Raw genomic sequence first — 27,408 nt, 5'->3', positions numbered from 1 at the left:
CATATCAGACCTTTTAAAAAATTATAATTGATGTCAGGTGAGTGAGTTTTCATTTTTTAAAGGAATAATGACAAAACCCCATTGACCTATGGGCGCTGCGAACCTTTTTCTTTGCTATTCTGAATTTAAAACTAAAGAAACAAAAATGAGGGGATAAAATAAGCATTTCCGGGTTTATAAGATGTGATTCAGCACATTTGAGCGAGACTTTTAGAAGGAAAAAAAGAAGGGGGGAAATAAAACACGAAAATATTTTTCCAAGAGAGACACACGCACACACACACACACACACACACACACACANCACACACACACACACACACACACACACACACACACACACACACACACACACACACACACACACACACACACACACACACACACACACACACGCTTCTCTTTTAATACCGCCGCATCTCCACCGGCTCCGGTGCTCTGATGGTCTCCTAGACAACCGAGATAACGGGCCTGCAGTTTTCCATATCGGTCCCGGAGTCTATTATAGCTCGGGATTAGCTCTCTTTCCGAAAAGGTCATACGCAAAGTCACCAAACCTGCTCTTTCCCTCCGCCATATGGGGCCCCCGGTGTCAGGGCGCATTCATAAGCATGCCTGTGCCATTTTCATTTCATGCCATTAGACTAATAGCCCCGAAAACATTTCCCCGCTTTCACACAAAGTCGTGCACGTAGAAATGAGGAGGCTGCAAAGCTCGGAAAGGTAGGAACCTTTGGGATTGAAGCTGCGAGACTCGAGTTTCAGGGGGAAGGGAATGCGCTGTTATGTAGCGACCCCTGGCGAGAAAGACATGAACTTCAGCAGCGGGGCTCGGTCAGGAGAGGTTACTACGTGAATGAACTGACTGACTCGTTTTTCGAGATATGGTACGTAGAAAAATATTTGTACACAAACCTTTTGTTGGGACTCGATATGGTGGACCAACACAAGTAGTAATCCTGCAGTGAAAGGAAAGGGATTCATAATTTTCGAAGTATTTTATGAATACATTTCTGAAAAGTTTGCTGAGTTGACTATACATTGTAGATTACAGCTGCCACCAACTTTGCACATCAGAATTCTGAAATGCTTGTTCAGTCTTCATTTCACATCAGCTCCAGCTGGACCGTTTGGATGGAAATTATCTGTGATATTTGAATTCAAAGTCTTGTCAGATTTTGAATTGTATTTAAGTCTGGACTTTGACTAGGTCATTCTAAGATGTTGACGTGCTTCGATCTAAACTGGAGAATTGTAGCTTTGGCGTTATGTTTGGATTTGTTGTCTTGCTGAAAGGTGAACCTCCACTCTGTTTTCAAGCCGTTTGCATCTCCATCCGCCCTGCTGAACAGAAAACCTGCTGCATCTGCCGCCATCATGTGTGAGATGGTGTTTTCAGGGTGTGGTGCTGCTTTAACCTTTATTCACGTTTAAATGAAGACCAACAACATTTGTCTCATCTGACAGGACGGCCGTCTGCCAGATGTTTTCTGTGGCCCACTGCAAACAGGACTTCTGACTTCTTTGAACAGCAGCGTTCTCTTCCCTCCACTTTCCCATAAAGGCCAGATTTCTGGAGTGCACAACCTTTAAAGATAGTTCAGGAACATTTTACTAAAGTGTGACTTCTGTGAATTCTTAAGGATTTTTTTCCTTTACACCGTTTGAACTCTGTGCTTTAAGGACAGTCATACTCTGATTATTCTCAGAGATTATTAATAAAGCTGTCTCCACATGTCCCCATACAACTGCCATTGGTACTTCCTCAATTTCACTGTTCTTCATCTTTTTTAAAGTTTTTTTTTTTGGCTATAGTGGCCTTTATTGGAAAGTGCTAAGACAGGAAAGTGGTAAAAAAGAGAGAGAGTGTAGACATGCGGCAAAGGTCACCAGGCCAGGAGTCGAACCTTCAACGACCGTGGAGAGGAATAAAGCCTCCTTATGTGGGTTGTGCTTAACCACCACAGCACCCCCCAATGTTTGCCATATTTTTTGCTGATCAACCAGGTTCCATAACTGTTTCATCCATCGTGCCATGAGACTGCTAAACTCCCACTAATCTTTTTTTATTGTATATAGTTATATTTACTTTTATCATTTGCATGTGAAATGTCGTATGTATTGTTCATATTATGGAATAAATAAGAGATCATCATTTTGGCACAGATGGTAGTAGCACTGCTGCCTTGCAGCAAAAAGGTCCAGGGTTTGAATCCCAATCTTTCTGCAGAGTTTGCATTGTCACCAGGTACTCCCACTTTCTCCCACAGTCCAAAAACATAACTGTTAGATTATATGGCCTCTCTAAATTGTCCTTGTGGGTGTAGTTTGCCTCTCATCAAATTACCCTGAAGATAGGCAACACCTGCGAGGATTAGCGGGTATTGACAACGGATGGATAGAATAAGACTAGCTATAAAGGCTACTGTTTTTCCTCAGCTAGAAAAGGCAGTTTTGTAAAAAAAAACACTTTTGTGTTGATAGCTGATTTCACTTTTCTGATTCTGTCTTACCACTCGGATTCACATTACCTGGTTCTATTCACAGATTCAGGTCTTTCTATTGCTGACTTGCTCTGCTTCTATTCCTACCCAAACTTTCTCTGTTTGTTTTATTCTCCCTTGGAATGTAATTTTTTTCTTGTCTTCTTTTGCTTGTTTAACCCTCCAGACTGCAGATGTAAAAATTGCCAATGGGAGATTTGAGTTTTTCACCTTGATTTCTTCCTGCTTAATAATAAATGTGAGTGGATATCTCCAATGAACTCTGTAACAAAGAAACTGGATGAAGAGGGAGGGGGAGAGGGGGTCAGGAGCGGCGCACAGCTGGAATGTTCCAGCTGGGATTCCCGGTGGCTGGACAGGAAGTTTGAGGAGTCCTGACAGGAAGTGTGTTCTCATGGAGCGCCAGCTTCGGGTGGAGGGAGAAAGGGAGAGATGTTTCCTGTTCACCCCCACCTACCCACCCAGATATGTTCAGAAGCCTCTCTAAGCGTGACCCAATCTTTAATCCATGCTTGTTTTACTTCACATCCAACAAGACCATGGCACTGTTCTGCATGCGGCAGGATTGCAAATGTATCTCATCAAGGAATGCTATCAGTGGACGGTGGTTAGCCAACAGAGTAAATCATGCACAGGGGGTAGGATTTTGTCACAGGATGCAGATGTCACCACATGAAGTGAAACTTCCTGCCCATCAAAGTAGTCAGTGCCTGTTTAATGGACTCACCATCTGCAGCCCGCAACAGAAAGTGGCTACAGCTTCATAGAAATACGCCCAGAAAGTCTAAGAAGGAGAGATGGTGGAGGGAAAGAGGAAAAGGCAAGTGAAGAGGGGAGTGGGGGGTATTGTAGGCAGAGATGTGATGGAGCGATATGTGGATTGCAGGAGGAAAAATCTCTTTGTCTCTCCTGAGCTGAGTGGACAATCAAAGTTTCCTATCAGCTCTGGAGTAGGGGAAATTGGCTGCCCTGGAAAGGAGAGGGCCACTCTCACAGCCAATGGGAAGTGGCCCTGTCACTCTAATCAGGTCCGATAGAGAAAGTAGGAAGCGAGCATGGGCGTGTGTCTGTTTTAACACAGAGCAGCCTTGTTTCACTCCGTCTTCACATGATCCAGGATGATACAAAGTCTGGCGTGGCGTTAGAGACCTTCATCTGTGGTTTATCCTCCGCGCCGAGGGACCGTGTGCGAGCCACTCGGCGCATGTTTGGCAAAACGCGCTCTGAGAGGCATGACCATCAATGCTTTGATGGGGCTCCATGTGGCAGAGATCAGTGGGCCTTAGTGGGAGCTGTGGACAGTTTCACACAAGGGCAGCTAGGGGAGAGGATTACTGTCTCATCAATACAAATCCATACAGAGAGAGTGGTTGACATCAGTATGCACACTGACAGAGACAAGAGGCTTTGAGGGGAAAGTGCATGGCGCAGTAACATCCGCACAGGAGGAATACGTCCGTAGACTTGGGCTTGGTTCACCCAAGCCTTACTTTTGACCCCCCACCCATTCATGTCCCTACCTACTCCGTGCCAGACAAGAATGTGTCTCTCTACACCCACAAACCCAATCCTCCGTTTGAAGTTCCATCTCCATCTCCGCGCTCACCGGGGCCATCCTCTCCCCTTCCTCTCTCCTGTCAGACCGTCTCGTCTGTCAGCCCCTGCTCCTCCCCTCCTCCTGCAGCTGCGCCGAGGGTCACAGACGCCTTCATTGTCCTCCTCTTCCTCGCCCTCGCGCTTCTGCACCCGGCCGCATCACACCTGCCACCTGCACAAGCCTGCCGAGCCGCGGAGGCTTTCATCCACTCCTCACCCTCGCCCTTCAGAGCCTCTCATCCCCCTCGTCCCGGCACCCTGTCACTGAGGAATGGCCGGTTGCAGAAGGCCGCGGTGGGTTCGGGGCACACAGGGCCGCCGTTGTGATGGTGTGCACTTTGAGCGTAGCCAGAGGGAATCAGTGCAGGTGAGGAAGGTTTTTGTGTGTGTGTGTGTGTGTGTGTTCAGATTGAACTCGTATTTCTTCTTTTTTTTCATGACATGCGTTCATGGCAGAGGAGTAGGATTGGGGGAATTGAATGAATTTATATAGTGAAGAATGCAGACCTGAGAGTGGGCGCATAATAACATGCTGACAGTCAGGGTGGTGGCTCTGTCTCAGTGATTTATGAGAGTGTGCTGTGAAGGGTCTTCTAAGCAGGATATTGTTCCCTGACTGGTGACTTCTGCCTCTCTCTTTGTGTGTGTCGGTGTGTGATTGTGTGTGTCTACCATAGAGCAAGAAAGATTAAGAGGAAGAGCATCGCAGGTGAGCCCCGAATGTAATCAATCACCACCGCGTCACTGGGCCCAGAAGTTGTACGGCACACACTCACCTGATGTCTAGTTTAAACCCTGTCCATATTTCCTTTTTCATTTTGCATATTCATGATTTTTGGAAGATAAAAGCCAAAACACAGGCTGCATCAACACCATGTTTCAGGAAAGGAAGATAATAATCAAGCCCGTGCCTGAGGGGGATCATGAGCAGCTCAACCACATGGCCCAAACCAGTCCCAAACACGCCCTGCACAAACCCCAGCATCCACCTCAGACTCGCACACACGCTCGGTTGGCCACATCAGGATACAGTGCTGCACACGAATTCCGGTTTAAACTGTATTCTGCTCAGTTTACAGCAACAGATAAACCGCAGTGCTTGTGCGACCGGTAATCATATCCTGGGCTAAGAACTGAAAGGACTGCAAGGCCTCCAGTCAGCCACAACATGCCAGTGGCCTGTCAGGGATGCAGGGAGCCATCTGAGGTGGCTTCAGCAAAGTAGCACAACCCCGAAATACCCCCCGACATTCAGCTGGGTCTCTTTATGGTGCAGGTGCTTTTCATTTTCCATTTTTATTAACCCCCATTAACTCTGATGTCCTTAAATATGACCTAGTGAGTATTTGCCTTCATATGTTACCTGATTGTTCACTCCCTTTACTCTCAGTATAAATGTAGAGATTTATCAGTGAACATTAGCGAACAAACAGCATCATGAACACCAAGGAACACAGGAGACATGTCAGGGAGAAGGTTGAGGGAATGTATCAAGCAGAATTATGTTACAAAACAATATCCCAAGATTTAAACAGCTTTTCTATCCGTCAGTTGTCTAGGGTCACAAAGAAGCTGGTACCCATCTCCAGTGGTCACTGGGTAGGAGGTTGGGTACACCCTAGACCAGTCGCCAGTCCATCACAGACTACACAGGACAAACAACATGGGACAGTCATGTTCCGGGCAAAAAGAGCCCAGGCTGGTATCAAAGCCAGGACCTTAAGGAAACAGTGCTACCCACTGAGCCACCATGCAGCTACTTTCTGTTGGTTTGTCTTATAGAATTGCATTAGAATGAATTAGTTTGTGGTTGTAATATGACAATAGAGCTTTTAAGGCTATGCATACTTATAAGATTGCTTCCATCTTCCCCACAGTCCATTCTTCAAAAAACAGGCCTAACAAAAGCAGCTGGTTTAGAATAAAAATGTTGAAGTCCAGGATTCTGGCACATTTACGTGTACGCAATCATTTCTTTTAGCATTATGTTAAAAAAAAATCCCATTCACCAAAAGGAAAAACACACAACCCAACAAACATATAACACTGGAGTTACCTGGTTAGTGGTTGGCTTGTTTCTAGCCATGTACTATTCTGCTCTATTACAGATTCTTTGAAGTTGTTTTATGTTCATTTTAGATGTTTTGACTTTGGTCGATCTCAGTCCATTTTCATTTTGCATCTCATTTAACTTGTTTTTTTTGTGTGTGTGTATTTTCTTTTGGTTGTTTCACATTTGTCTTGGTTAAATTACTTCAGACGGGTCCGTTTCTATTGTTTTTTTGCAGGGCTTTTTAGTACCGTTATGCATCATGGTGGTCTTGTTACAGTATAAATGGTCCGCCTACTCATGGGGCACCATTTCCATGTCTGCAACCTTTAAGGAAGTTGGAGACATGGAATGTAAATGTGGCGAGTTGTCATTCTCTCTCTGACCTGAACTTTCTTAATAAATTGACCGATCCATTTGACATTTGATTATGTCATGCTAGAGTAGAGCAGATGTGATCCAAACAGCTTGTGAAAGTAGAAGTCATCTCTGACTCAGAGAAAGCTCCACTCAAGTCCAAAGACACAAACAAAAATGCCATTGTGTGACCTTTTACCACCACTAAGCGTCTGTGTTGACGGACATTGTCTGTGGTTTCTCACCGCCGTGTTTTGAGAATGATTATTGTACGGCACACACAATGCGTGAGCGCCATCATTGTGAGAGAAGCCGGGCTGTTATTATGGAGCAGGAAATGACCTGTCGGGACCCCGGTGACCTTGGAGGGAAAGCTTTGACCTTCAGCTGACCCTCTTTGCACTTGTTCTCACCCCAGACTTTTTTACCAAAGTATTTGGTGGGGTTGGAGTTAGAAAGTTGCAGGGACTTCACCATGAGAGCCAGAAGTCGCCACGAAAATGTGGATTCATCTTTTCTGAAGCTGTTAAAGAAAAAAAAAATGAAACTGACATTTTTAAAGACGGTTTTTAGCTTTTCAAAAAGGTGGTTCTTTGCACCAGTATGCCCTCTTGTGGTGAATGAAGGGTACTGCGTTTCTAGAAAGAATAAAAAAAGCAGACAAAGATGAGTTTCTCCAAACTTTATTTCCAAATTTAACCGAGATCCATATCAATGCCCCCTTCCCAAAACAAAAGCTTCCATGTCTCGTCTTCCACACAATCTAATCTCCTTTAGTCTTTAATCTCAGAGTCAAAAAAAAAAAAAAAAAAGTAAATCATACAAAATGTAGAAAATATGAGTCGGGAACATCAAAAACAAGCGCTGGCCTTGATGCAGATTCAGAGCTTCAAATTTTAAAACATCAGTCCGGGGGCAAAAAACTGCAGCTGAGGTCAGCATAGAACAAAAAGCATCCTCTTCAACAACGCTTACAATCTTTAGTTTCAGAATACAGTATGAGTGAGTAAAGATGTGAGGCCATTTCAAAAACCTTAAACCATGCAATGCTTCAGAGGGAATGACCAGAACAGGAAATCTGAGGCAAGTGAAACAGAGATTAAGGGCTAGCTCAAAAAAAAAAAAAAAAAAAAAAAAAAAAGGATCAGAAACAAACATTGTTATGTAGCTGCTCCGAACCCAAGCAAACAGTGAACCACAAGTTTATCACCAGGCACAGAGGTACATGTCCAGATAAACTCATCACTTGCATAAAATGAGATGTTGATAGTCCATGTCTGGATGCAATGACGGTAAAAAAAAAAAAACGTGTAAAACGTGTCACATTTCATGTCATTTTCATACCAATACTTGATGAAAGCAGCATGTTGGTGGGTGTGAAGCTTAGAGGGCGTCGAGCAGGCTGTCGACGCGGCTGATGAGCTCTTGTCTCCTGCCGGTCAGACTCTTCTCGCTCTCAATGTAAGTCTCCTTCTTGACCTTACCACCCACCAGCCGCTCCGCCTCCGAGCAGGAGCGGCACACCAGCTCCTTCACCTGGCCGTCCAGCTTCTGAATCTCTCCGACCTGATAAAAAAAAGAAAAAGAAAAAAAAAAGAACACAGTCTGGTGAGCGACGCGGTGGTTTGACGGTCTTCCCAATTGTCAACAGCCGGCCCGCGCACCTTCTCGGCCAGGTCGGAGCCCTCCGTCTTGAGGCGGGCCTGCAGCGAGCTGATTTCGCTGGTCAGGGTGCGGTGGTTGGCCTCCAGGGTCTTGCGGCCGCTGTTGAGCGCGCCCGTGTCGCGGGACTGTTTGTAGCGGTTCACCACCTCGTCCATGTGGCGGTACAGACCCAGACGCCTGTTGACCAGAGTGAGCACCTGCTCCGTGATGGAGGCCACCTTCATCCGCACCTCGGCTGCTGGATCCTGAACAAAGGACAGACACCGCTGGAATGATGGGGCTTTTTATTCAGCTGGTAGGAACGCCAAGGCACCATATGGCGATGCCTCGAGTCTTCAGAAGAGTAAAATGAACGAAGCGAACGAAGAAATTACACAAACATAACTCGTAATGGCATTCGGTCTTTTATACCTTTGTGATGGCGAAGTCCAGCCGAACGTAGATGATCACAGTGAAGAAGAGTATGTAGAAGGCCCCGACCACCAACAGAGGCTCCTGCAGCATCAGGATTTTGTTGAAGGTATAATGAACCTGCAGATGATAAGAGGGAACGGCGAGTTAATCAGACTGGTGGATAACCATGTTTTTGAAAGTGAATAATTACACGTTCAAAAGGGTAAGGTTAGGATTAGGGTACAACCACTCACATCTTAGTCTAGTTTTGTTAAACACTACAGCTACTTTAACATTCCTTTATCTCAGGGTTGTTACATGCATCAAGTCAAGGTGCAGCTAAAGATGGTAGGTTTTCGTCTACAACAGAAAAAAATGAAAACAACTAATGCTTCATAACTAGATCACTAAATCAGTTGTGTCCATCATCTTACCACAAAGTCCTGAATATGCTGCTCCACCAGGTTGTTCTTAGTTGCTACCAACACCGGTCTGCCGAACGTGTCCAGGTACGTGTAGTGCAGCTGGTTTGGCATGCGGTCGATTTTGTAAGGTGTGTCCACGTGGATGTTTCTGATTGGTACAAAAGAGAAAAAAAAACCATATTAACGTCGGCCAAAGTTTCATTTTCATATCATCGACCTACCGGACAGATTTGACTGGGGGTGGGGGGGACCTACTTTGCGCCTTCTGGCAGTATGATCTTCACAGTCATGTAGTCGATGACCTGGTCATCATAGACATGGTCAACTAGTCTCATTTTCAGTGCATACTGGTCGCCTAGAATGGAAAATAATGCAAATAAATAAATAAAGTTAGCATCTCAGTTTTATGCAGTACAGCGACCAAGTATTTCCAGAACTCACCGAGGGTGTAGAGATATTCGTAGCTGGGCAGATTGTAGCCTATGATGTAGTGAGTCTTCCAGCCTCCAAACAGGGGGAACCGCGGTCTGACCTCCACTTCCACAGAGTCATCCAGTACCTGCAGGTGGGAGGTGGAGATGTTGCCAATCTCGTCCCGGTAGTAGACGTCTTGAGCCGAGGCAGGAAGGATGGTCTGTGTGGGAGAAAAGACGGGAGTCACCGTATGTCATCAGCAAACCAGAGAAAACAAGAGAAACAGAGAATTGGATCAGATGGTTTTCAATCTAAGAAATAATAATCACCAGACCAGAACTACATTGTTTTGACTTTATGTCTAGTAGAAAGGCCTGAGCTTTTCACATGTTGATGTTTGAAGGATTTTCTTTGCTTGCATGTTGGCATTTATACCTTGAAGGACTTGACGGAGGAGATGCCGCTGTCCGATTGACGCTGGTAGTCGTAACGCGAGAAAGGGCCCTTCAAAATGGCCCCTGTGTGCCTCAGATCGATGGTTTCCTCAACGGCGATGTTCCCCCAGTGAGACACCTCAATGGTGCGAGTGATGCTGGTGATGGTGAGGAAGGGTGTGTTGTTTTCATAATGGATCTTCAACGCATCCTGACGGGTTGAGAAAACAAAAACCAAACCTAAGTCGCCGGCATTGCTGGCACCTTTTTAGGCGAGCTGACCAAACGTGGGCGGAGCCATACCTCGCTGAATGGAGCGACGTCGCGGAACGGTCCGTACTCGATGATCTCGTCGGTCTTGCTGGGGTTGCCCAGCTTGGTGTAGCTCTCCACCGTCTTCGAGGCCAGACGGACGCGGGTGCTCTGGCTGCGGGTGGGATACGGGGAGTACAGATAGTGGTTGCCCTGGAAAACCACCAGCTGACGCTCGGCCTGCGTGATCTGTGTAGGGAACGGCTTCAGGACGTGGCTAAACATCATCTCGGTCTTCACTTTCAGCTGAGCACCGGCAGCCAGAGTGGAGGGCAGCAGCACTTTGTAGAACTCCCCTCTGACACGGGACAGAAGAAGAAAAATTTGGATTAGTTACCAGACAGAAGCTTGCTTTCAGTCATCATGAATTTCAATCTTTTTTTTCTTTTTTTTTTTTACTGATGTGGAAGTTTGAATTTACTGTGAATTTTCTCCAATCTGCAGATAGGTAAAGTTACACACACAGGCTCAAATATATTGATGCAACCCCCACTAAAAAAATTCTTTAAAATATCTATAACCAAGCTGCACCTCAAAAACGTGCATTTTGCACCCATCAAACATTTGGAACCATTTTAACAGCATCTTACGGACCAATTTGACCTTTTTCTAAAACAAAAAGCTCATTGAAATTTGTTGTTTCCTTCCATAATCCACATATTTTCATTAAGCTTGAGGTTGGGGCCAGTGAACAACCGAAATGCCTTCTGGAGAAGAGCTTTATACTCAACCTAAAAAGAAAAAAAAACTGTTGTTTGGTCAAAATGACAGGAGCGATGTTTAGAGGAGTCAAGGTAAGGTTTTCATATTTAAAAACACTGTCAAGCATAGTGATAGGAACATCTGATTCTGTTTTTATTCAAAATATTTGAAATTAATAATCCATTCTTTTTGATTAGGAGTGTGTGTAAACAGTTGACATGGTATTTTAATTACAACGGAAAACAATGGATTTCAGGAGATCAAATTACCTTTGTCCCTGGATTGATGTCTGTTGAAGTTCGAGTGTGCCATCCTCCTCTTCATCGCCCTTCACCTGTAATAAAATTTAAGATACAAAACGTGAGAGAACGTCCAGCTTGATGTCACGGTGTCCAGTCAGAAAACAGCCTTGCAACTAAGCCTGTCAAAATAAACAATCAATTAATCGCATGATTAACTAAATCAAGATCAATAAATTCCATATTCATGATTTATTGTTTTTCCTCTTTCTGCCAAAAACTGGATGACAAAGATCTTCAGTCTGCTTCAGTGCTTTGGTCTCAACTGTTTGCAGAGACTTTATAATTCATTTCTGTTTCTGTTGTTTTGCTTATATATTTTGGATAGTAAAATGTCTTAGAGCTCCGGTGTTAAATGTTTATTTAAAATTCATTGATTTTTGATAATTTGGTCTTGCATTATTATACCATTACCATTAAATTACTTGAAAATGGTCTCAAAATAACAGTATTATCGTTCACCGCAATAACTTCTGGCGCAATATATCGTCCATCAAAATTAGTTATTGTGACAGTCATCCACAGGAAAAGGCATGGGAAAAGGGCAGTGCGGAGTCACACACGGAAGTGACCTGCCCAGCGTATACGTGTCATTCAGCCACTGACAGAGCGCGGAGCCCTGCGGAAGTTAGAGGGTATCTGCTAGCATTGTTAGCCTCTTCAGCTTCCATTGATTCTCTTGGGGTTTAGTTATCACACCACAGCGTGTGAACTGATGTAAATGTCATGCATTTATTAATACACAACTGTTAACATTTGCAACCACTCGCCATTTATGGTGAACTGACTTCCTAGCTTGCAGAATAATAACCAAACAGGGTCGTCTTTTTTGCTTTGCTTTCATGCCTACTATAAAAAAACACACTTCCATGATATGAGCGCATACTTGTGTAGTTGAAACCTAAATAATAAAACGGTTGCGACCTGCTTTTTGTGGCGTTTTTTGATGCCAGTGATCTGCGCTTACAAAAGATCACAAGCTAACGCTAGCTAGCAGGTGACATGATGCGGTGTCGGTACTGTTTCTTTAACAAACGCTGGACTCACCGAAGCTCCAATATATGCCATGTGAGGTGCCAGGTCTGCATCTACGGCCAATATAAAGCTCTGGACGGAGGACTGCCCATGGTTGGACAGCACAATCTCCGCGGTGATCTTAGCCAGATGAGTGCTCAGGTCCACCGTCCTCTTCACATCCTCATTCACCAAACCGTCCGCTGAAACCTCCGAGCTCAAAGCGGCCACAAACAGCAAGCACACAGCGACGAACGCCAACCTTCGTGTCATTGTTAATGGGGAAATAAGAACTAAAATGCTGAAGCTGGAGTAGAGGGTTTGCAGTGGAAAACGGAGCGCAGCTGAAAAAAGGCCGCCGCGCCGTTCTCTACATCAGAAAGGATGACGCTTCATTCAGTCGAACGTGATGGCGTCACTGCGCACTCAACGGCGTGCTGGGAGTTAAGAGTAAATAAACCAGATAACAAACCAGATAAGCCAACTATATCGCCAGAGAGTCATATCAGGCGTATTTTATAATATGAAAAAACATTTGCGCCACATAGACGTCTTTTTGTTTTATGAAAAGTGCTGTGTGTGAGCATAATATTATTCGCGCCGAAATAGCTCAGTTGGGAGAGCGTTAGACTGAAGATCTAAAGGTCCCTGGTTCGATCCCGGGTTTCGGCAGTGAATGGTGAATGAAATTTTTCCCGATGAAAGTTCAGTTAAATCCAATAACATATGGCGTATTCATATAGAATGCGCCCTATGGTCTAAATTAGCGGTTCTCAACGTTGCGCTCAGAAGACTGCAGGGGGCGCTGGCGGAAATTTTTACAAAAACTATTAATCTATAAATCTATAGACAGGTCTATATAAAGATAAAATCCATGATTTTGTCTCATATTTGTATGGCATTAAAAGAACCTGGAACTTTTGTTTTTCCACTGAAAGCTCTGGTTTGCACAATAAATGCCATGTGGGTGAAATTTTATGTATGATACTCTGATGTCCCATTCTCCTGAAGGCAGCACAGAGCTGCACCACCAGAAACTCACAGAAACACTGAAGAGAAGAAGAGTTATGATTAATGTAGTAGTTACAGTTCTATCCATGTTTTAATGCTGCAGAGCTCAGTCGTTTGCAAATAGATCAAAGTTTAAACTGGCATGTTGAACATCTTTTATCTGGTTCTTTTGTGTAATATTTAACAACTAGAAAATGGCAAAGAACAAGACATTTTTTTCCACTCTGATTGGCTGCTGTTAGGTCTACCAATTTTAACTTGAATGTTCATTGCATTTTTTGTAGACACCTGTGAAAGTAATTTCTATTCCCATGGCTTTTTTGTTCTCTGAGAAATTATTTTTGATGATAAACACAGAAACAAGCATAAAAATCAAAACATCGTGATAGTAATATTAATAATAAAATAATAATCAGTGCAAAGTAGCCTACAAATTATTTGGTGGGGGGCAGTGAGGGACCTGGATAAAGGCTAGGGGGGCGCTGGCCCAAAAAAGGTTGAAAAACACTGGTCTAAATAATACAACACTGCTTTTGCTTTCAACTTATTACTATGTTTATATACCACAAGTTGCAATCTACAGTTGGAACTGTCACAGTTGGAAGTGACAGTTATTAACGAAGTAACAGTTCTTAACGTCAGAGTTAATAACAGTCAAGTTATTAACTTGACACCAAGTTAATAACTGTGTTATTAACATAACTGTGTTATTCACTGCCCGGACTGAGGAGCAGTGAAGGTTATTTCTATTCTATTCTATTCTTGACACTAAACGTACCACTATTGTTTCTTTAAATTTGTTTTTCTTGTCATTATATTGGAAAGTATGGGTTTAAAAAAACCACAACCAGTCCCATAGATTGGTAGTGATAGACATAAAAACTTTTGCAAAAGATGTATGTGTCTCTTAGAAACATGAATAAAATAGTAGGTCTTCAAAAATGTCACCAAGTTTTCTACATGAGATATGTTTTTCAAAATTATGAGTGATCTTTTCTCTAAAATGTTATGTAACATTTCCGGCTCTGAGCAAGTTTTATTTAGGCTGTAAAGGTTTTAGACGGTACCTTGGACTATACAGTTTACACCAACGTTCTAGATACATTAAAACATTTTTATATTATGTTCTAGTTTTTCTTCAAATGTTTAGAGATTTGTTTAACTTGCTGATAATTAATAGGTTTACATGCCCACGCTTTTTTTTATTTTATTTCTTTCTTGTTTTATTTTTAGGAAAATATGGACCTTTTTGTATCTGGAATAAATATATGATTGATTGATTGATTGATTGTTTGACTGACTTATTGAGTCTGGGTTGCTCGCTATGTGATTTGCTCGCAACATGTGTGTATTCTATTGGCTCTTGTGCAACAAGGCGTGACCAGCGCGCGACGTCAGACCTCACGAGCGCAGCTTGTTTTGGAGGAAGTGAAGAGAGCTACGTTCAGCTAGCAGCTAGCCGCTTAGCCTGACAGAAAAAGTGAGTACCTAAATCGCCCGTCATATTTAGTCTTTTTACTCCGACATTGACAGTACTGGTTTTCACATATGGGCTTAGTGGAGAGCCTAACTTTCGGACAGCTGTCGTCGCTCTAAACGTGTTGTTTTGTGTCATATTTGTCGGAGCTGTTAGCCGTCCTGCGCGTTAAGCTAGGTCTTCCATCACAGGCGAAACAAAAAGTCTACCTTTGATTTTTGTAAAAAAAAAAAAAAAAAAATGTAATCTTTTAATCTGACGTCTCGTCGCCTAGGTTGGTTTGTAGTGACTCAGTCTGTTTATTACTGACAATATATCATTGCTGTCGTTTTGTAATTATCATAAATATTAACATTCCCCTGCTTTAGCCAGCGGTATGTTACCTAATTGTTTACTAGATGGTTATGTCGTGTTGTAAAATCGACCATGAAACACTTTCAAGCAGATTTCTTTACGTATATGTAATAGAGCCGATTAGAAGTTGTCTCTGGTGTTTCTCTTTCTGGTCATCTGCTTACCATAGTCATTTGCAGTGTAGCTTTGTCAGTTGTTTACAATGCTAACTATCTGAAAGTGTGTTGCAAGTCTTACGTTCCCGTGTTTATAGCCCTTAGATACATTATACAGTGGATCATCATATGAAAAACATATAGAACCAAATAGGTCAGTTGTGAATGAAGCCGGTTGTAACCCATTATGTTCCAGTTAACAGCAACACTTGTGCTAACGCAGCCTGCCAAGTCATGGTTCCGTTAGTCGTTGTGTTTAAAGCCATGTGATCAGTTCCTGACACTGTGTCATGGGGTTCAGATTATGCGAGCTGCAAAGATAGCTCTCTCTTTTGCCTTTCGGCTGTACTCGGACAACCGTTAGTATGTCAAAGTTTAGGACACGGGTTGTTGGGAATCCATGATTCCTCTCAGTTTGGGCTTGTTAAATGCGTCACCTGATAGCAGTGATAGCTTTAACCCCACTATAATAATAGAGTAATGGAGTTTGGACTTTGAGAATTACAGCTTTATGAGGAGGTTAGTATTGCGCAACAGGACTAGACTGAAGTCAGAAGTCTAATGCAATAATGCAATGTCTCCCTGAGACTCGTTGCTTTGCTACCAAAGCAGCTCCTCTGCCATGGTTGGAAGATTTGTTTACTATAAAATTTAGACGCATTGTAAGTTGGGGAGCTTTATGTATTTAACATTTTAAAATGAAACATTGAACGTAGCTTTGGGTTGCATTTGATTTACTGGACTTACTAAAACAAATCATCTTGCTCTAGGAGCTTTCTAATTTTAATCATACAAAATGTGTATATATTTTACTGTGTTTGGCATGAGCCACTGTGTTTGTATAAGTAGGTGTGATTACAGTTAGATCAGAATAAGACTTTTAAGACTTAAATCTTAAGTCTATAAGTTAGTTCATTTTTTTAACTTGGGATGGATAGAGAGACAGTTGTTGTCGTGAGACTCTAGCTGACTAAAAATCACATTAGCATGTAAAATGCAAGTTCATAACACTTGAAATAGATCAGCCCAGCAATTACTGCACTCCAGTTTGGTCCTTGAACAATGAAGGATCCGTCTCATTCATTTATTTATTTATTTGAAAAATAAATGAATAGAAAAAAGAGAAATATGTGCTTTGATAAGTGTGGATTATCTTGTTATTCTTACTTTTTCTGGTTGATTGAAAACTTTTTTTTATGTGTTATTGTTAGGAGAACAATCTGAATCTGCAGGTGAAATCCCAAAGAAAGCCATCTGATACATGAATCTTTGGCTGGGGAAGACATCTCAGTGCATTTATTATTACAATATATTAGTGTTATTACACTAAAATGCTGAAAAATTCGCTTAAAATCTGAGTTGCTTTGTGTTCCTGTTGTTTCCCGTTCTATTCATGTCTTTGCTATTTGTCAAAAGTGTCCAACACACAATCAGAATAACCATCAACATCATATTGTAAGGGCTGCACAGTGGCACAGTTGGTAGAGCTGTTGCCTTGCAGCAGGTTCTGGGTTTGATTCCCGGCCCCGGTCTTTCTGCATGGAGTTTGCATGTTCTCCCTGTGCATGCGTGGGTTTTCTCCGGGTACTCCGGTTTCCTCCCACAGTCCAAAAACATGACTGTCAGGTTAACTGGCGTCTCCAAATTGTCCCTAGGTGTGAGTGTGTGTGTGCATGGTTGTGTGTCCTGTGTGTCTCTGTGTTGCCCTGCGACAGACTGGCGACCTGTCCAGGGTGAACCCTGCATCTCGCCCGGAACGTTAGCCGGAGATGGGCACCAGCACCCCTCCCGACCCCACTGAGGGACAAGGGTGTAAAGAAAATGGATGGATGGATCATATTCTAATTATTTATACCTTTATTATTACTAAAGGTTATGAGTTATAACTGGAAAACAACATGACTGAAATACATGTAATCTTCACAGCAAGGATTTGTTGTGCTTTTTAGAGATGCCAGTTTCTGGTTTCTTTGAGGTCGAACCTGCTGATTCAGAGTTTTTTTTTTTTTTCTAAGGACTAAACATAGAAAGAAATCAGCTTTGATTTTTTTTGACAGAGTTCATTTTTGATTACTTCGCAAAGTGGAAGAATAGTTTACTAAATTAATCCCATTAATGCGCCTTGGTATCTGTTCTCATCTTTAACCTTAAAGTCTCTTGCGGTTGTTTTTCCTGGAGTAGAGCTGAAGAGGCCTGAGACGGATCCTTCATTGTTCAAGGACCAGAGTTTTGTAGAGTTATAAATTGTTTTAGGGGTCACTTTTAGTTTTTTTCTAAAAAAAAAACTAAAAGTCTGTATGAACCTTCATATATGATCACGTGTCGTTTCAGTGTTTCCAGTTAAAGCTTTCTTTGCATTTCCAGTCCAATCAGTTGCTCGGATATTTTTAGCATCACGTTAGTAACTCAGCTAAAGTATGTTTGTTTACTTCTGTTTGTATTTGAAGACATTTTTTTTTTAAAGAAGAGGTACAGTGTTTGGCCCAAATCCAAACACTGACTGCCTGTGTTCAAGTTTGGGCAGCATAGTATATGACGATTGCGTAACATTACTGATCAAGATCCAAACTGGAGTGCAGTAATTGCTGGGCGGATCTATTTCAAGTGTTATGAACTTGGATTTTACGTGCTAATGTGATGTTTAGTCAGCTAGAGTCTCACGACAACAACTGTCTCTCTATCCATCCCAAGTTAAAAAAATGAACTAACTTATAGACTTAAGATTTAAGACTTAAAAGTCAAAACTTTGTCAAGGAGAACATATAGGAACTGTAGTTACTTCTCTTGTTTTTAGTTTTCCTCTAATTTTTTTTGTCTTCACAGCTGTGAAATCATGACATCAAGGAAGAAAGTTCTACTCAAAGTCATCATCCTTGGAGACTCTGGGTAAGCAGTTGTTGCAGATTCACGTTGGTTCTAAAAACGACTCTTCCTAGCAGCTGAAAAGCCACTTCCTGGTTTCAGCAATCCTGGCGTTATGGTGACTTTTCTTTTCCTAATGTTTTTAATATGGGCTTCATATTTGTTTTGTTGTTGTAGAGTTGGGAAGACTTCTCTAATGAACCAGTATGTGAATAAGAAGTTCAGCAACCAGTACAAAGCCACGATTGGCGCCGATTTCCTGACGAAAGAAGTCATGGTGGATGACAGACTTGTCACAATGCAGGTACTGAAGCTACTTCTGGCTCTCTACATCTATTTGGTGCATACAAGCTTTAAGAAACCGTAACTGTTCTGCCTTTCAGATTTGGGACACAGCAGGTCAGGAGAGGTTCCAGTCTTTGGGTGTAGCTTTCTACCGTGGAGCAGACTGCTGTGTGCTGGTGTTCGATGTGACCGCACCCAACACCTTCAAGACCCTAGACAGCTGGAGAGACGAGTTCTTGATCCAGGCCAGCCCACGAGACCCAGAGAATTTCCCTTTTGTGGTGCTGGGCAACAAGATTGACCTGGAGAACAGACAGGTAAAATTATGTTTTCACTATAGAAATATTTCTAGGCTACAAAATTTGATTAAAATTAGTTCTTTAAAAGTGCAATGGGGTAAGTTGGAAAAGTCCGCCCATGACTAGAAGAGCACCTGTCAAAGATTTGTAGCCTTTAATTGGCACGGAAAAATTTCCAAATCCAGCATGTTCCATGATAGGACGGAGAAAGTTGGGTATTTGTTTGTCTAGCTGGACTTTTCTGTTAGATTCTTTATTGCTCTCTGTGACTTGAGGTGGTTGAAGCTATCGGTAACTCACGGCTAATACAGGTCCTTCTCAAAAAATTAGCATATTGTGATGAAGTTTATTATTTTCCATAATGTAATGATACAAATTAAACTGTCATATATTTTAGATTCATTGCACAACAACTGAAATATTTCAGGTCTTTTATTGTTTTAATACTGATGATTTTGGCATACAGCTCATGAAAACCCAAAATTCCTATCTAAAAAAATTATCATATCATGAAAAGGTTCTCTGAACGAGCAATTCAGAAACAAACAAAACATTTTATCTTTTTGTTTTTAAACTGTAAGAGTTTTTTTTATTTTTTTTTTAGTTCTTTTATTTATTTATTTTTTTTAATATTGTTATGTTGTGTTTTACTGTACAGCACTTTGTATCAGCTGTGGTTGTTTTAAAGTGCTTTATAAATAAAGTTGGATTGGATTGGATTGGAATTAACCTGATCATCTGAATCAACAAAGTAACTCTAAACACCTGCAAAAGATTCCTGAGGCTTTTAAAAACTCCCAGCCTGGTTCATTACTCAAAAMCGCAATCATGGGTAAGACTGCTGACCTGACTGCTGTCAGGAAGGCCATCATTGACACCCTAAAGCAAGAGGGTAAGACACAGAAAGAAATTTCTGAATGAATAGGCTGTTCGCAGAGTGTTGTATCAAGGCACCTCAGTGGACAGTCTGTGGGAAGGAAAATGTGTGGCAGAAAACGCTGCACAACGAGAAGACGTGACCTGACCCAGAGGAAGATTGTGGAGAAGGACCGATTCCAGACCTTGGGGGACCTGCAGAAGCAGTGGACTGAGTCTGGAGTAGAAACATCCAGAGCCACCGTTCACAGGCGTGTACAGGAAATGGGCTACAGGTGCCGCATTCCCCAGGTCAAGCCACTGTTGAACCAGAAACAGTGGCAGAAGCGCCTGACCTGGGCTACAGAGAAGCAGCACTGGACTGTTGCTCAGTGGTCCAAAGTACTTTTTTCAGATGAAAGCAAATTTTGCATGTCATTCGGAAATCAAGGTGCCAGAGTCTGGAGGAAGACTGGGGAGAAGGAAATGCCAAAATGCCAGAAGTCCAGTGTCAAGTACCCACAGTCAGTGATGGTCTGGGGGGCCATGTCAGCTGCTGGTGTTGGTCCACTGTGTTTTATCAAGGGCAGGGTCAATGCAGCAGCTATCAGGAGGTTTTGGAGCACTTCATGCTTYCATCTGCTGAAAAGCTTTATGGAGATGAAGATTAAATTTTTCAGCACAACCTGGCACCTGCTCACAGTGCCAAAACCGCTGGTATTACTGACCATGGTATTGCTGTGCTCAATTGGCCTGCCAACTCTCCTGGCCTGAACCCCATAGAGAATCTGTGGGATATTGTGAAGAGAAAGTTGAGAGACGCAAGACCAAAACACTCTGGATGAGCTTAAGGCTATCGAAGCATCTTGGGCCTCCATAACACCTCAGCAGTGCCACAAGCTGATTGCCTCCATGCCACGCTGCATTGAAGGCTGCAAAAGGATTCCTGACCAAGTATTGAGTGCATAACTGAACATAATTATTTTTTGGTATTAAAACACATTTCTTTTATTGGTCGGATGAAATATGCAAATTTTTTTAGATAGGAATTTTGGGTTTTCATGAGCTGTATGCCAAAATCATCAGTATTAAAACGATAAAAGACCTGAAATATTTCAGTTGGTTTGCAATGAATGTAAAATGTATGACAGTTTAATTTTTATCATTACATTATGGAAAATAATGGACTTTATCACAATATGCTTATTTTTTTGAGAAGGACCTGTATACCCTTGCTATCTAGGTAGCTTTTTTTGCGAGTATCGCCAGTTGGATGGAGAACATTTCTGTGAAGATAGTTGTCGTAAATCCCATTCATAATGGTTTAAAAGTCTTAAATTTGAGTTGATGAAACCTGCAGAAACCCTGATTGTAGCTTGTGTGGCCTGGAGTAGTGTCTTCACTGATCACATGAAGATCCGATTTTTGGCGTTCAAATAGATCGACCACCACCCTATTTTATTTATTTATTTGGCCAATAATATTAGCTGCTGTTGCGTTTCAGGTACCAACCAAGCGGGCACAGCTTTGGTGTCAGAGCAAGAACAACATCCCGTATTTCGAGACCAGCGCCAAGGAGGCAATCAACGTGGAGCAGGCCTTCCAGACTATCGCACGCAATGCTCTTAAACAGGTAACACAGGATGGTGACCGTCATTGTGAAGCATCAGCTTTTTTGTGTTGTTGAAGTTTAATTAATGTTCCCTCCACTCATTGTGGCTCTAATCTCAGGAAACCGAAGTGGAGTTGTACAATGAGTTCCCCGAGCCAATAAAGCTGGACAGGAACGAGCGAGCCAGGCCTTCAGCAGAGACCTGCAGCTGCTGAGGCCTCTGCTCTGAGGATCATCAGGGGCTCGTCATCGCCCGCATCACCCTGTCTTGCCTTGTCTATTTATCCCCTCCCCGTGGCCCCGCTGTGTTACGCCCTGACGTCCAACATACAAGCAGCGTTCCCGCTCATGAGAGTATATTACTACACACAAACATGCTGCACCCACCTCCTTATATAAATATATATATACAAAATACATTTTCTATAAAATAGTCTTTTAGTCCAAAGAACACTTTAAGGAAAGAATTAGGTGTCTATTTGTTTGAAGCTTGTTTCCTCCCCAGTCTTTGCCCCTCTTACTTGTCCTTGGTGGTTTGGGGCTGAATTTCCTTCCATTTCATGTATTTCCTGCTTTCACTCCCAGTGTGCTCCCAACTGCTTGTATTTTGATACTTAAAGTGGGAAATCAAAGCATTACTTCTGTATGTATTTTGAATTTCTGACTTGGACAAATATTGTTTTGTGTTTTTTTTTTCTTCTTTTTTTTTAATAATCAAAATGTCTGTAATTGTGGTGGTTATTTTCTCGGTCCACCACTGCTGCACGAACAGAGGAAACACTGCTGCTCCATATTTTCCCTAATACTTGTTACAGTGATATATATATATACTGCTCAAAAAAATAAAGGGAACATTTAAGTGTTCACTTAAGTGTTTAACTGTTCCCTTTATTTTTTTGAGCAGTGTATATACAGCCTGGACCGCATAAAAGAAATCCCTACTTCAGCAGGGCTTTTGTGTGAAACTAAACAAGTGAATTAGATGAAAATAATGGTGGCTGACTCTTAAAAAATTGGCATATAATTGAGAATCAAGTGGGTGGGGGGGAAAGTCAATCTGACAAATATGTAGTTATTTATCCTCACTTTGCAACCATGCTGTCATACCCAGTAGCTTAAATTTATGGAGACGACTCATTTCGAGCCACACAATAAATGTGATTGTAGCTTAGGTTGGGACTTTTGATCTAAGCGCTGCTCCTCTGTTGGGAAAATGAAGGTTCATCTTGTAATCTTTTACTGTTCTCACATCATTTCACATGGGAACCAGCTGCATCAATACAGCATGCCAGATAAACCGGGAGGAGAGCTGTTTTTTTTTTTTCTTTCTGAAATAACTCCTATTATTAAATATGTTTCTTTTACAAGACTTTGTGTATAATTGCGAATTTCTCAATCATGGTTTAGGGAAGGCAAAGAAAGCTGTTGTAAATCTCCATATCCGACTGCCAACTCGCCTGTGGCGGCAAACAGTTCAAGTACTTCTCATCTTATTTTAACTGATTGGATCTTTAACTGTTGGTTTGTATTATACTGAGAGCTAGAAATTCATCGTAGAGTCTAAAATAGCACACATACTGTAACTGACTCTTAAAAAGACACATGGAAGTCTTTGGCATTCATCATTATTAGAATATGGTAGTGCACAACATCTACATTGTTTCAAAATGTCTGCGTTTCAAGTAATATGGATAATAAAAAAATCTTGACTTAAGCGTAAAGAGTTCTTGGTATTTATTATTAAATCTTGGGCAGTCAAAACATAAATGGCATCAACATAAGAAATACACAAACATTTTCATCTACAAAAATGAAGACTGAAATTATATCCAACAGCTACATTTCTTGTGTTTATTTTGTTCTCGGTTTCTTATTGACTCCCTGAAGCCACAGCTGAAGTCCTCCGGCGGGCTTGCATCGACTCTTAGCTTTGCTGTCTTGCTCTCCTTTGGTCTCGTTCGTGTCGGGCTCCTTTCTTTTAGCCGGGCTGCCGCTCGACAGCCAGCTCATCATCATCTTACTGCTAGCTGTGGCTTTGATCTCCTGAAAAGCCAGGAGGCAAATCAGTCTGATGGGGAAGAAACTCTCGAAATTCAAATTTCTATAAATGTTTTACAAGACATAAAAAGTGATACAAACATGTCAGCCAGGAAAGATGGTCTATGTTCCTTCTTTTTTTTATTTGGTGAGACTAAAAAGAAGTGTCACACTACTCCCTGTGGTATTGTTTGAAAAACTTTCTGCAAAAGTCACAAGATTTATTCACATCCAGTGTTGCATTAATTTCACTCCATTCATGTTCTTGTTTTGCATGAATTTCTGCACCAAAGAGGCGTGGCGTGGATGGAAAAAGTGCATGACAGACGAAGTGTCAGAAGCCCAGATTGCTCCAATGACACCCTACAGTTTGTCTGCACTCTTGGGTCTGATCAGCCGTCTCCCCATGATTACGTTAGCTAAAACATCATGTTTCAATTTTAAAAATACTTTTATCTAACAGGTGTTATTTGCTAGTAAAACCGCATGCCATAATCAGCAAAAATAAGCATATATATATATATCAGATTATGTTGCTCATCCATATAATACATATGTTTCACTTTGAATTGAACAACTGAGATTAATTCACTTTTTAATAGTTTCATTTACTGAGATGCTCTTGTCTGACTGAATGGCTGTTATTCAAAGACAGTCACTTGTTGGTCTTGCTACCTTTTTGCTGCTGAGATCCACCGGTTGCAGGCACTCTGGGGAGTTGTTGCGCGAGTTGTTGACAAAAGACGAGACGGGGTGAAAAGTCAAAACGTCTTTGGACTGAAGCAGGTTGATGGCGTCCAGGGACTTCACCTCCCCAAAATCGAGCCATCTTCTCACTTCGTCTTCTCCGTCCAGGATGGCTGGCATCCTGACAAAAAAAATGTAAAAAATTAAACACGTAGTTGTTTAAATTTTATTATCCGGGTTATACAATTAAAATGTCCATTTTCCATTAACATATTTATTTTCTTGATGAATTGATTAGAATATGTAAAAAAAAAAATTACTAACATTGGCCGATACCGATGTTGACGCCGATATATCATACATCTCGAACAATAAGTGATTTTGATCAGAATTTTCAATATATTTGTAAAATCAAAAAAGAGATTGTTTTGTGTGAAAAAACTGATGTATAGCGATGGGAATAGAAAGGTCCGTGTTTTTAACCAGGTATAAAATCCAATGGGAGAGGGTGCATCTTTAAATATGATGATGAAGAAAACTTAACTCCTTATCTGTAATTTTGAATGCTTATTTTTTAATAATACCAACTTATCAAGCATTAATGAATATATGATTTGATTCTTTAGTTAAAGTGCATTTCTAACTACATTTTAAAATTTCTTAAATTGAATTTAAGTTTGTTTTAGGCGAAAACATTGATGTGTACTGAAAACAAGTATCTTATTTCTTTTATAGAAATCCAAATCTTCCATCTTTTTTAAATAAAACGGAGAAGACTTTGAAACCCGAATGATTTTCTATCCTCTATCTATTCTATCATTTTTGCTCCTCAAAACACACACACACAAAAAAACTTTTACTTTTCCAGACAGTGTAGGAACCTTCTTTTTGTTGCATACAAAAACAGAGAAAAACTGCAGCCACTACTAACCTGTCGTGAATGCTTTGGAGATTCGGGGAAGCGTTCACAGTGATGACACTGTAGGTGTAAAGAGCTTCTCCACCGCCTGGTGGTGTCCAGCAGTCAAACACTCCGGCCATCGTCAGCAACCTCCACCCAGTCCACTCAGCAGGAGCTTCACTTTCCTTTCAAATTACATTTTGTTTCCAATATGAACACCTATCTGCCTATGATTTCCAACGATTTCTGCAATTTTGTTCTAGACGAATAAATAATTTGAAGTACTTTTATTCCATCAGAAGATAATGCAAACCTCTGCCAGGTCATGCGAGATTTCCCCTTTCTCTGACACGACTGTATTGCGAGTTGAAGACGTGACGTCCTGCTGCTGGTCCTCTTTCCGCTCCTGGCTCGGGCCGTTTTTCTGAGGAAAGTAGATGAAGAAAGGCTGCTTCTCCTTTTCCACCCTCCGCCACTCATAAAATCCGTCAGCCATGATGACGCAGCGCTGTCCCTTCAACAGGGGGTCCTGTAAAAAGAGGTCAGGATGACAAGCTCAAAGAAATTAAAAGGATGACAAAGCCCAGGAAAGAAGGACTTCCACTGAAGTGCACACCTTGTAGGACTTTTTCTCGAGAATGTTTTCGCTGCGGCAGTTGCTGGTGCTGTACTGCATCTTGCTGGGGTCACTCTCCTTGAACCAGGCAGGTATAAGACCCCAACGCATTGAGGCCAAAACACATTCATCCACAGGAGCAGCCTAGGGACGACATAAATGAGCAACTTCTAGTAGGACAGCCCTCACTATAGGGATGGCTTAGCATATTCAAAGCGTAGAAAAGAAATGTTTGAATAGATACTGACAGAGCATGAGCTAATTTGTAAAGAGGAATGGTTATAAAAATACATATATCTCTAGATGTATTCAACTTAAGTGAGTTGAATGCATGTCACTTTTTTTTCTTTTAGTTTTAACATTTAAAAAATGATATATATATCCTTCATATTTTCCAATTATCCACCACTTTGTGATGGTGTACCACATAAAATCCAAATAAAACACAACAAAGTACTCAAAAATCAAATCTAAAGGACAGTGATATTTCTGGACACATTACATCTAAAACTAAAACTTTCAAGAAAAAGTTCCTTCAGATGCACTACTTATTCAAATATGCTTTGGAAAAAGCTCAGAAACTATTTATATACAACTTGATTAGAATTTGTACTGAATTTTGCAAACAATAAATTGTCACAAAACGCAGTCTATTCAACCTTTAAAGAAAAACTAAAATAAAGTGAGATACACAGCACAGGCTCGGAATCATTTAAAGGCGGGAACCAAAAGTTATCTGGCTCGGCACCGTTCAGCTGAGGGAAACAATGGACCAGCTTGTTAGAAGAAGTCCGTGTAACGTTTAGCGCAAGTGTAAACGTTACACGAATATCCACTTTCACTACTTTCACTAAAGCTGAAGTCACCTTGTCGAAATGTCTGTGCGACACCAGAACCGGACTCATGGACTGGGGACTCTTGTTGTAGGAGGGTCTGTATTTGTCCGCGTCTCCATCCCTCCAGTGGGGCTGTCTCCGCTGTCCGCCCCGGTTTCTGTACGAGCAGGCTCGGCTCACCTCGTCCGGAGCTAGAGTGCACGCAGTTCTTCCACACATCTCAGAAAGCTAAAACTGGCTTTGCTTCCAAGCTAAAAACAAACAAAAAAAAACTAGTGACTTTTTTAAACAAAAGGTCTTTCTCGCGGCCTATTAAGACCCTTAAAAAAACGTACCAGTTTTTCCAGTATTGACGTATAATGCTAAATGTCAAACTCAAGGTGCTGGGAGTTACTGTGTATTTAGAAATAGTGCGCGGATTTTGTCTGGGTAGGACACTGAAGCTGTCAGAGCAATTCTCCCCGCCCCGGATCCAATATGGCGGCTGTTTGCCACATCAGGGTTTCGTAAACCCTCCGCTGCTGGTTGCTATGGTAATTTATGAGCCTGTCTAATGTACAGCACTATAACCCGCTGTAATCTATGGCGGTCCTCCATATATATAACGACTTCGGGATAATTATCATTAAATGACGCTTAAATTATGCACTTTGAAGAAAAACTGCTACAATAAAAATACGGTGTTAAGCAGAAAATATAAATACAATATCAGAAAATATAAATATATCAGAAACAATTTATAATGTCAGATTATAATATGCGTCTTCTTCTGCTAACTTCCATAATATATTTATTTATTATAGTATAATATATTCAAAATTATAATATGATATAATATTATAATATAGAATATAATATCAGAAACAAGATACCAGTAATTAGCTGGTATTTGCTGGCTTTGCTTCTAAGATAAAAACAAATAAAAGAACGAGTGACTTTTTTAAAACAAAAGGTTAACTCACAATTGAATATATTTCTTTTATGTTTATAATAATAAAAATAAATAAATAATACATAAACCTGAAAACATTGTTTGAACCCATAAAAACAGATTTTAAAGGTATGACAAAAAAAAATTTTTTACGCCAGAAGTTTTTTTTTTGTCATACCTTTAATCAAATCCCTTCACCTGTTCTTTAGCACCACAGCAGGGGGAATTATCAGAACAGATATTAAGCATTTATAAACTGTAAACTGCAAATTAATTACACTCACGATTGTCATAAAACGGGGTAGAAAGTTGAATTGAACAATTG

At 41.4% G+C, this 27,408-nt stretch overlaps 3 protein-coding genes and 1 non-coding gene across 4 annotated transcripts; 2 read left to right on the top strand and 2 right to left on the bottom strand.

Moving 5' to 3' along the window:
- Positions 1-7,174: 7,174 nt before the first annotated feature.
- rpn1 (ribophorin I) lies at positions 7,175-12,558 on the bottom strand. Its single transcript, XM_008409603.2, has 10 exons — positions 12,199-12,558; positions 11,122-11,186; positions 10,142-10,448; positions 9,840-10,049; positions 9,432-9,624; positions 9,246-9,345; positions 9,000-9,138; positions 8,584-8,703; positions 8,172-8,417; positions 7,175-8,073 (listed from the first exon to the last, which is right to left on the bottom strand). Exons 1-10 carry the CDS (start codon positions 12,436-12,438, stop codon positions 7,891-7,893), a joined length of 1,803 nt encoding a protein of 600 aa, XP_008407825.1. The 5' UTR covers positions 12,439-12,558; the 3' UTR covers positions 7,175-7,890.
- Positions 12,559-12,764: 206 nt separating this feature from the next.
- trnaf-gaa (transfer RNA phenylalanine (anticodon GAA)) lies at positions 12,765-12,837 on the top strand. Its single transcript has one exon. It is a non-coding gene; the product is annotated as a tRNA-Phe (tRNA).
- A 1,714-nt stretch (positions 12,838-14,551) lies between these two features.
- Positions 14,552-22,789, top strand: rab7a (RAB7a, member RAS oncogene family). The gene is made up of 6 exons (XM_008409604.2): positions 14,552-14,656; positions 17,986-18,048; positions 18,202-18,328; positions 18,408-18,626; positions 20,968-21,096; positions 21,195-22,789. Exons 2-6 carry the CDS (start codon positions 17,996-17,998, stop codon positions 21,288-21,290), a joined length of 624 nt encoding a protein of 207 aa, XP_008407826.1. The 5' UTR covers positions 14,552-14,656; positions 17,986-17,995; the 3' UTR covers positions 21,291-22,789.
- On the bottom strand, positions 21,762-26,663 carry hmces (5-hydroxymethylcytosine binding, ES cell specific). The gene is made up of 7 exons (XM_008409606.2): positions 26,488-26,663; positions 26,183-26,403; positions 25,317-25,460; positions 25,014-25,229; positions 24,731-24,885; positions 23,788-23,980; positions 21,762-23,118 (listed from the first exon to the last, which is right to left on the bottom strand). The coding sequence occupies exons 2-7, from the start codon at positions 26,369-26,371 to the stop codon at positions 22,927-22,929; spliced, it is 1,089 nt and encodes a 362-aa protein (XP_008407828.1). The 5' UTR covers positions 26,372-26,403; positions 26,488-26,663; the 3' UTR covers positions 21,762-22,926.
- Positions 26,664-27,408: the final 745 nt, after the last annotated feature.

Source organism: Poecilia reticulata, linkage group LG5 (genome assembly GCF_000633615.1).
Source record: "Poecilia reticulata strain Guanapo linkage group LG5, Guppy_female_1.0+MT, whole genome shotgun sequence".
NCBI classification, from domain to species: Eukaryota; Metazoa; Chordata; class Actinopteri; order Cyprinodontiformes; family Poeciliidae; genus Poecilia; species Poecilia reticulata.
This window is presented reverse-complemented; position numbering and strand designations above follow the sequence as displayed.

Excerpts from the sequence above, each read along its gene's own strand:
- rpn1 (XM_008409603.2), bottom strand. The coding sequence starts at position 12,438 with ATGACACGAAGGTTGGCGTTCGTCGCTGTGTGCTTGCTGTTTGTGGCC. Across the intron at positions 9,346-9,431 it reads CGAATATCTCTACACCCTCG|GCGACCAGTATGCACTGAAA; the intron begins GTGAGTTCTGGA and ends TTTCCATTCTAG. Across the intron at positions 8,704-8,999 it reads AGCATATTCAGGACTTTGTG|GTTCATTATACCTTCAACAA; the intron begins GTAAGATGATGG and ends TATCATCTGCAG.
- hmces (XM_008409606.2), bottom strand. The coding sequence starts at position 26,371 with ATGTGTGGAAGAACTGCGTGCACTCTAGCTCCGGACGAGGTGAGCCGA. Across the intron at positions 25,461-26,182 it reads CGCACAGACATTTCGACAAG|GCTGCTCCTGTGGATGAATG; the intron begins GTGACTTCAGCT and ends TGTCGTCCCTAG. Across the intron at positions 23,981-24,730 it reads CTCCAAAGCATTCACGACAG|GATGCCAGCCATCCTGGACG; the intron begins GTTAGTAGTGGC and ends TTTTTTTGTCAG.
- rab7a (XM_008409604.2), top strand. The coding sequence starts at position 17,996 with ATGACATCAAGGAAGAAAGTTCTACTCAAAGTCATCATCCTTGGAGAC. Across the intron at positions 18,329-18,407 it reads ACAGACTTGTCACAATGCAG|ATTTGGGACACAGCAGGTCA; the intron begins GTACTGAAGCTA and ends TCTGCCTTTCAG. Across the intron at positions 21,097-21,194 it reads CACGCAATGCTCTTAAACAG|GAAACCGAAGTGGAGTTGTA; the intron begins GTAACACAGGAT and ends CTCTAATCTCAG.